Raw genomic sequence first — 9,393 nt, 5'->3', positions numbered from 1 at the left:
CCACATATTTTAGCTGGGGAAGTTGGGAGGGGGTTGTTGTTGGAGCGGTAGAAAGTTAGTCATAACAGCATTCCGTATTCAAGGACATCCTGCCTCTGACGGGGACTGCCTGAAGATTGTTTCCAATTGAGTGTAAAGAGTTGGTTGGACAATTTGATGAACTTGTGGGTGTGGGGCAGGGCTGTGAACTGTCAACTGGGTGTGGAAAACCTGGAAGCTTTCAGTTTCGGGTTTTCCCAGCTGTGCCAACATGACATCTCTAATAAATTGGAACTTTGAGGAACTTCAAGCCTCACAGCCTTATTTCGTTGGGGGTGTTCCTTGGAACCCTGACAGTCTACCATTGGAGGTGAAAACTGACCCCTCTGTTTTGGCTTTCGGGAAGGGTCTCAAAACCTAGGTTTTCCAGTTGGCTTGGGGCCCCGAGGAAGGCGCTCACTACTGGAGGTGGCTGATGGGACAAGAAGACAGATCGTCCCATCCATCTCTCAGCTCTTGTAGGCCCGGTTTTAATAGCCTTTTAATATTGGCTCCTTTTAATCTGTTGATGACTTTCCCCTTGGTTTCTATAATTTGGAAGCTGCCCAGAATGTCCTTGCGGAGTGGGGCAGCATAGAAATTAATAAACAACAACAACAAAACAAATAAATAAAAAAAAACAGGTCAACCTCGTATCTCCCTCACTATAAACCCACTTATAATGCCTCAACCCTGCCGAGTCGAGTCCTTGAGGTGCTTCAGAAATGGCTCTAGAAGGAAAGGTAGAATCTTAGAGGTTAAAAGTCATTCGTGTCCACAACACAGGAGACGCTACGGGACAACAGGTGATGTTCCTTGCCACCCCCCAGCAGTTACCTGTGCTAGACCTTGCTTATCCAGTGTTTCCCACCGTGCTTCAATAAGGACGGTTAGCATCCTTTGGCCTTTTCAGCTGGACCTTCAGCCTCTTCATCCCAATCTGGAAGCCATTCATGGCCTGGATGGCCGCTTGGGCGCTAGCAGGATTGTCAAAACTCACAAAGCCTGTCAAAACACAAGGAAGGTGCAGGATTTAACCAGCTGAAGGGGGGCGACGGGGCCGTCCCACTCTAGATCACGTCAAGGATGAACATGGAACGGGGGGCGGGGGGCCCGAGGAGCTGCCCCCCCGTCCCTCCCCAGTGTTTGATGCAGGAAACTTCCAGCTTCTGACGATGTCACGGTGGGTTGGGGTGAGCAGCGGTGAGAATGGAATGGGTCGAGGGTTCACCTCAGCCGAAAGTTGGCTGAGAGGGTGGATGGGAAGCAAGCCATGGAAAAGTTAGATTTTGGGATGGAGGAATGAAGAGATGCCCGAAGGCTCAGCAGATGGTCATGGAAAGGGAAAGGTCAACCTCAGCTGAAGTTATTCTTACAGAGAAGAGAAGGAAAGGGAGTTGCCAGGAGGGCCTTTTAATGGGTCGCAGTGAGGGGTCCACCTCAACCTAGAACGTAAATTCCGCTTCCCGTCTTGACTGCTGCAACGCGCTCTACATGGGGCTACCCTTGAAGAGCATCCGGAAGCTCCAGTTGGTGCAAAATGCAGCGGCCTGCATGGTTTTGTGCAGATCTCAGTGTGAACATGCATCGCCTCTTTTGCGGTAGCTGCGTTGGTTGCCGATTTGCTTCCGGGTGCAATTCAATGTGCTGGTGGTCACCTTTAATGGCTTGGGACCAGGTGATCTGAGGGACCGTCTCTTGTCGGTCACATCCACACGACTCACCAGAGCCAGGAAGCAGGGAATGTTGCGGGTCCTATCCCCGAGGAAGATACACCTGGTGGGACCCCGAAGAAGGGCCTCTTCGTGGTGGCTCCATCTCTCTGGAACATCATTTCCTCCAGAGATTAGAATGGCCCCCACTCTAACACTCTTTCGGAAGGCACTGAAGACCTGGTTCTGCCAGCAGGCCTGGGGAGCCCAGACTGGGATGGAGCCCATTAAATGGCTGGTGTGATGTGTTGTCGCCGGGGCAGGGGCTGGGGCTGGGTTGATTTTATTTTATTATTTTATTATATATGATTCTTTTAGAAGTTTTATTGCTTTTTATATGATGTTTTTATATCTTTGTAAGCCGCCTTGAGTCACCAATTTCCTAAATAAAAAAAGAAAAAAACAACAACAGCAATAATAATAATAATAATAATAATAATAATAGTACTACTACTACTACTACTAGTAGTAGTAGTAATAGTAGATCTTAAGAAGGTACTTGGTTGATATCTAGGGTGCTGGCAGCGACCCGTATCAGACATTAGCACTAGTCAATTGTATTTGTGATGCATTTTTAAATGTTCAGTTGACTGAGTTTCATGTTTCATGAATAAAGTAAATAATAAAGCATACAGTTTATTAATATTGAGGTACCAGGAGATGCCAGAATCGAAGAAAAAGAACTGGAAAAAATCATGAAATATCGCGACCCGGCCATCGAAACACGTAACAGTGATACTCATTGTCATTGGGGCACTTGGAACCATGTCCAAGAATTTTATAAGATACATCAACAAATTGCAGCTTCTGGCAATAACACCAGCAGAACTGCAAAAAACTGGGCTACTTGGAACATGGTACCTCTTAAGAAGGTACTTGGTTGATACCTAGGAGGCTGGCAGCAACCCGTATCGACCATTAGCACCAGTCAATGATATTTGTGATGCCTTTTTGAATGATCAGTTGACTGAGTTTCATGTTTAATAAATAAAAGAGATGATGATGATGATGATGATAATAATAATAATAATAATAATAATAATAATAATAATAATAATAATAATAATTGGCGCTGACAAGATCACCATTGGTCAGCTGCAGAAGGCCACCTTACTGGGATCTGCTCGCATAATTGTCCCCTCCACCTTGAAAGAGGCAGTGGTGAGGCCTCTCCTCAAGAAGCCTTCCCTGGACCCAGCCATCTTAGGTAATTATCGTCCTGTCTCCAACCTTCGCTTTGTGGAGAAGGTTGTAGAGAGTGTGGTGGCACGTCAGCTACCCCAGTTCCTGGATGAAACGGTCTATCTAGACTCATTCCAGTCCGGCTTTTGGCCTGGATACAGCACCGAGACAGCTTTGGTCGCGTTGGTTGATGATCTCTGGCGGGCCCGGGACAGGGGTTATTCCTCTGTCCTGGTCCTGTTAGATCTCTCAGCGGCTTTTGATATCATCGACCATGGTATCTTGCTGCGCCGGTTGGAGGGTTTGGGAGTGGGAGGCACCGTTCTGCGGTGGTTCTCCTCCTATCTCTCTGACCGGTTGCAGACGGTGTTGGCAGGGGGGGCAGAGATCGACCACGAGGCGCCTCATGTATGGTGTGCCCCAGGGATTGAGTCTCTCGCCCCTCCTGTTCAACATCTATATGAAGTCGCTGGGTGAGATCATCAGTGGCTTTGGGGTGAGTTACCAACTGTACGCTGACGATACGCAGCCGTACTTCTCCACCCCAGGCCACCCCAATGAAGCTGTCGAATTGCTGTCCCAGTGTTTGGAAGCTGTACGGGTCTGGATGGGGAGTAACAGGCTCAAGCTCAACCCCTCCAAGATGGAGTGGCTGTGGATGCCGGCATCCTGGTATAGTCAGTTGCAATTGCGGCTGACTGTTGGGGGCGAGTCATTGGCCCCGATGGAGGGGGTGTGCAACCTTGGTGTTCTCCTGGATGATCGGTTGTCTTTTGAAGAACATTTGGCGACCGTCTCCAGGAGAGCTTTTCATCAGGTTCGCCTGATTCGCCAGTTGCGCCCCTTTCTAAACCGGGATTCCTTATGCAAAGTCATTCATGCTCTGGTTACTTCTCGCCTGGACTATTGCAATGCTCTCTACATGGGGTTCCCCTGGAAGAGCACCCGGAGGCTCCAGTTAGTCCAGAAAGCAGCTGCGTGAGTGATAGAGGGAGCGGTTCGGAGCTCCCGTATAACACATATCCTGCGCAGACTGCACTGGCTACCTGTTGTCTTCCGGGTGCGCTTCAAGGTGTTGGTTACCACCTTTAAAGCGCTCCATGGCTTAGGACTGGGTTACTTACGGGACCGCCTACTGCCATCTTGTACCTCCCATCGACCCGTGTGCTCTCACAGAGAGGGACTCCTCAGGGTGCCATCAACCAAGCAATGTCGGCTGGTGGCCCCCAGGGGAAGGGCCTTCTCTGTGGAGGCTCCCACCCTGTGGAACGAACTTCCCCCTGGACTTCGACAACTACCTGACCTTCGGACCTTTCGCCGCGAACTTAAGACATATCTATTCTCTCAAGCTGGACTGGCTTGAATTTTAATTTTTTAGATGATTTTATGGGTTTTTAAATTTTAATTAGTTTTATAGGGTTTGAAAGTATTTTAAAATTTGGGCCAAATTTAATAAGTTTTTTAATTATTGTTTTTAGTAATTATTGTATGTGTCTTGACTGTTATTTTATCTGGCTGTTAACCGCCCTGAGTCCTTCGGGAGAAGGGCGGTATACAAATTAAAATATTATTATTATATTATTATTATTAATTCACCAATACATCACGCAGTCTTAAACTCTTGGGAAGTGTTCGACTAGTGATCTGTGATATGAAATCCAGCAGAGTTATCTCGTTTGCTGTGTGTACTGACATTTTGTGTAAATAAAATAATAATAATAATAATAGCTGTGCCTAAAGACCTAGGCAAGCACTTAAAAGCAATTGGCGCTGAGAAGATCACCATTGGTCAGCTGCAGAAGGCCACCTTACTGGGATCTGCTCACATAATTCGCCTATACATCACGCAGTCCTAAACTCTTGGGAAGTGTTCAACTAGTGATCTGTGATACGAAATCCAGCATAGTTATCTCGTTTGCTGTGTATACTGACATTTTGTGTAAATAAAATACTAATACTAATACTAATACTAATAATACTAATACTACTAATAATACTACTAATAATAATAGAATCATAGAATCCTAGGATTGGAAAGATCTTCTGGTTCAAATCCCTGCCCAAGGCAGGAATACTATCCCAGACAAAAATTTTCTAGTCTCTTCTTGAAAACCTCCAGCGATGGAGCACCTACAGCTCTTCCACTAATTAATCATTCTTAGTGTCTGGACCACCCAAAAAACTGGTCCACCAAGTTCTTGTACACAAAAGAGCTGGTGGTTTTATTACTGGATGAGCGTTTGTATAGGCAGTGGTGGGATTCAAATAATTTAACAACCGGTTCTCTGCCTTATTGACCGGTTGGGTGGGCGTGGTCATGGTGGGCGTGGCCAGCGGTGTGTGACAAGCGGTACTCGGCTTCCTGCAACCTCCTGGGACCAAAATGGGGCACGTGGGGACTCCTGGAAGGGCGCGAGGTGGGGCCAGCCAGCAATTTAACAACCGGTTGGCCTGAACCGGCCTGAACCAGCTGGAGCCCGCCACTGTGTATATAGGTCACCAAGAAGGTGCTGCACCTTGATGGCTGGGTGGATAGCGCGGGAATGACAAATGCAGGAACCAGGATTGTATCTCGGATTTGGGGACCAAATTTGGGATTCTGCCACATAAAAATAATAATAAAAAAAAACTATGTTAAACCTATTTTAAGGCTTACGGTAATATTTTTATGTATCTCCCATATCAGGGTGCAGGAAACATACCCGTCTGGGGCAACTGTTTGGGGTGTTTGCAAATTGGAGGTGAAAACAACCACCACCAAGATGGTGGTTACAATTACGCCTTACATGTTAGAAATGGGGGTAGGGACGGACTGTGATTGAATGGTTGCAGTTGCCATCTTGAATTGTTACTGTGTTCTGAAAAGACTCCAGCAAGTGCCTCCTACAGGCAAAGTCGTCACCTGCCGAACCTTCAGGATTGATATCTGATGATGGCTTTGTAGACGTGGTTCAAAAACTTGCGAGAAGACTTGGCCATTGAGATCTTGAATCTTTTATCTTCACCGCCACAGAAATCATGAATTGTAATCACTCTGTTCTGACCTGCTCAGGGACATCCATGGAAGGGTTGTCAAAAAATCTGATCACCTGATAGAAGGCCCACCTCTTTTTACAGGTGACTGTATCTAAAATGGGGCAGGCCTTCAAATGATTGACATTTGGTCATGGCCACCATATTGAATTTGTTCCCACCTATCTCACCTCCACAAACATCCCTGGAGCCAGGAGCTCATGTTAAACAAGTCAACATGACTTCATGTCAATATGACAAAGGGCCTCTGGTGGCTCAGACTGCTAAGACAGTCTGTTATTAACACAGCTGCTTGCAATTAGTGCAGGTTCAAGTCCCACCAGGGCCAAGGTTGACTCAGCCTTCCATCCTTTATAAGGTAGGTAAAATGAGGACCCAGATTGTTGGGGGCAATTAAGTTGACTTTGTATATAATATACAAATGGATGAAGACTATTGCTTGACATCGTGTAAGCCGCCCTGAGTCTTCGGAGAAGGGCAGAATATAAATGTAAATAAAAAATAAAAATAAAATTAAATTAAAAAAACACACCATCTTCTTCATCGCAAATTATTTTCCCACAAGCTGACCTGTTCAGTTAAGAGGAAATGTATATTTTTGTCTATAGGTAGGCCTCGACTTACAACCTGTTGCTTAGTGACTGTTCAAAGTTACAATGAACCTACCTTTTAAGCTACTTATGTCCCAGATTCAAAGTTACGACACTTAGAACCCCTCCAAAACCACATAATCAAACTTTGGACACTCAGAAACATCACCATTTTTATGGCCATTTACAGCATCTGATGGTCACGCAATCATGTTTTTAGGGTGGTTTTCCTGAAAACCTGCACTTATTTCCAGTTTTCGGCAAAACTGCAGCCTATTGAAGAATGGGTTGGTTAGCAATACGAAATTTGCTGAATGACCACCACCAAAAATGTCACAAAATTGGGTTGGTTATATCAGGGGTCCCCAACTCCAGGACATGAACCAGCATTGGGCCACGGTATGCTAGAAACAAGCAAAGCCCCATCCGTGGCATGCAGGCTGTTAGGCTTCCGACGGAGGCCCTAATTAAATCATGAGCCACAAGCCAAGCTTCAAAAGAAATCCAGTTAATTATTAGAAGCTTCATGTTGGCACATTCCAAGTGAAGCCAACTCTGACCCCATGTAATTTATGACCCTGTTTCCCCCCTTCCTCCCCAGGGTGTTTCATCAGTCACATTCGCCAATGGAGCAATTTCGCGGGTCGTAGAAATCACTCCCCTCCGACTGCTCTGGGTAACCCTGGGAGACAGCCTTGAGAGAGATATGTCTGGAATGTACTTTTGTTTTTGGATACCACGCTGCTTCGCCGGTTTTCCCATCCCCGTTGCCTATGGCAATGGGAGAGCAGGCCAGGTATGCTTTGACACCGGCAGCACGTGAAACCATGCCCCCACTCCAGTTTGCCGAAAAACCTCTCTCCACGGAAGTGGTTCCTGGTACCCAAAAGATTGGGGGCCGTTGGGTTACATAACCCAAATTTATGACTGTCGCAATTCACGGTGTGGTAGGGACCATTATGGTCGTACATCAAGAACTGCCTGTATGTTTCAGAGTTTTCAGCCACTGCAATCTCAGGTGCACAGCAATCGTGTGGGAAGTACCCAATGTTCTGATTCTATTTTTTATTCCTTGTCAAAAACAACACATTGCTTACCGGAAAGGAATTTGAGTGGGGTGCATTAGGAGTCTGATGTTGACCAGAACATCATATTAGAATAATGCTAGTTGTGTTCTAAGACAACTGAAAAGGTCTTCTACTGTAAAGAGCTGGCAGAAAACCTCCTCCATCTATACATTCAGATTGTCGTGTCCCACTCCTCCTCTGACGGCCGGGTCTGGAAAGTCTGTATCAAGCGTGGCCACGAAGCCTCTGCAGCTTTGCCAAAGTCCTGTCAGAGTTCTCAGGGCAGGCAGGAATCCAAGGTGTGACTTCAGCAACCAGATGAGACTTTGCCTGACTCAAGGAATGCCAGAAAGCAGATCCTTTATATAGGCCATGGGGTGTGGCTCCATGACTCAGCACTTATCCAGGCCTGCCCCTCCCTTCCTTTTGCTGACGTCGCCTCTCCATTCTCCGGAAGCGGGGATCTGTCCATCCTCCAGCTGCCGGCAATTCCAGCTCCTGGCTGGCTTCATGCTCCTCAGGCTCACATGCTGTGGGGGAGGGGTTTATTTGCTCGGTCTGTCCGGGCATGGTGCCAGGACTGGGGGCTGGAGGCATGCCAGAACATTCTCCTGTACTATCAGTGTCTGGCTGAGATAACAGGAGATGAGAGGGGCCCGGCTGCGGAAAGAGAGGCGAGCGAGGCACAACACAGATGGACACCCACCCTGTCAGGCCTGGAAACCATACTAGACTTTAGGTTTCCAGACGCTGCCACATTTTTCCCCTGAGGGGAAGAAGGGGGGCTGAGGGGTATGGTAACATTCTTCAAGCGGTCAAGGTCGGATGGTGTTCACATCTGCAGGAAGAGTGGCGAGAAGATATTCGAATGAACTGGGAGAACGTGGGACCATGTGACCATCAAAGGGGTCAGGGGGGTGGGACTCTTGGGGTTTGTATAACTGGGAAAAGAAACCGGAAGTTCAGTTTTGGAATTTCACTCATCGTGTGCCAGTTTCCTCATGCTAGTAAAGAACTCTGAAAAACAATGGCTTCTGAGTTTTTTTTATGCAGAAGAGGCTTTTCTGGAACCTTGACACACACTTTCACACTGAGGCTTCCCCACTTTAACAGGAAAGAAGCTAACAGGGAATCATAACTACACATCTAGCAGTCCCAAAAGTGCTTTTTCAAGAGGCAACTGGACTTTCTTTTTTTTCTTTGAAGACGTCTCGCTTCTCATCCAAGAAGCTTCTTCAGTTTGGACTGGATGGTGGGCAATGGAAGGATTGATACTCCTTGTAGACAGCTGGTCATTTGTGTTCTGTTTAGAGAGTCATTGAGGCCGCTTGGAGGTTTGTCTGTGTCCTCAGGGTCACCTGAGTGGTGCAAATGGACATGGAGCCTTCTTGGAACTGTTGAAAGGACTGTGTGGTAGACTGGAGATAGACGATGTCGTATCCCTACCCCTTTGTTGAGAGAAGGCTGTTCAGTTTTGACACAGATGGCCTCTTTGACCCCTCTTTCAAACTAGTGGTCCTCTCTGTCCAAAATGTGGACTTTGCTGTCTTCAAAAGAGTGGCTTTTGTCTTTCAAATGCAGATGGACTGCTGAATCTAAGTCCTGATGGGTTTGTTGTCCTATGTTGTGCCATGCATTTGTGAAGTGGCTGTTTTGTTTCCCCAATGTACAGATGTCTCCCTGCATTGTACTGCATATACCACGTTGCCCAGTTTGTGTCTGGGTGTTTTATCTTTGGGGTGGACAAGCTTCCGCCTTAGTGTATTCTTGGGTTTGAAGTGTGCACGTCTG

At 46.9% G+C, this 9,393-nt stretch overlaps 1 protein-coding gene across 45 annotated transcripts in view; it reads right to left on the bottom strand.

Annotated features, from left to right (window-relative positions):
- Window positions 1-895: 895 nt before the first annotated feature.
- The window catches only part of CELF4 (CUGBP Elav-like family member 4), a 1,066,478-nt gene continuing 1,057,980 nt past the window's right edge, over window positions 896-9,393 (bottom strand). For all 45 annotated transcript variants that reach the window (XM_058171904.1, XM_058171925.1, XM_058171910.1 and 42 more), the window contains one exon: window positions 896-1,023. In XM_058171904.1, the coding sequence (XP_058027887.1) occupies window positions 896-1,023 (128 nt within the window). The remainder of the gene's footprint in view (window positions 1,024-9,393) is intronic.

The sequence above is a fragment of the Ahaetulla prasina genome, chromosome 2 (genome assembly GCF_028640845.1).
Source record: "Ahaetulla prasina isolate Xishuangbanna chromosome 2, ASM2864084v1, whole genome shotgun sequence".
Lineage (NCBI taxonomy): Eukaryota > Metazoa > Chordata > Lepidosauria > Squamata > Colubridae > Ahaetulla > Ahaetulla prasina.
Note: the sequence above shows the minus strand (reverse complement) of the source record. Positions and strands in the feature narration are given on the sequence as shown.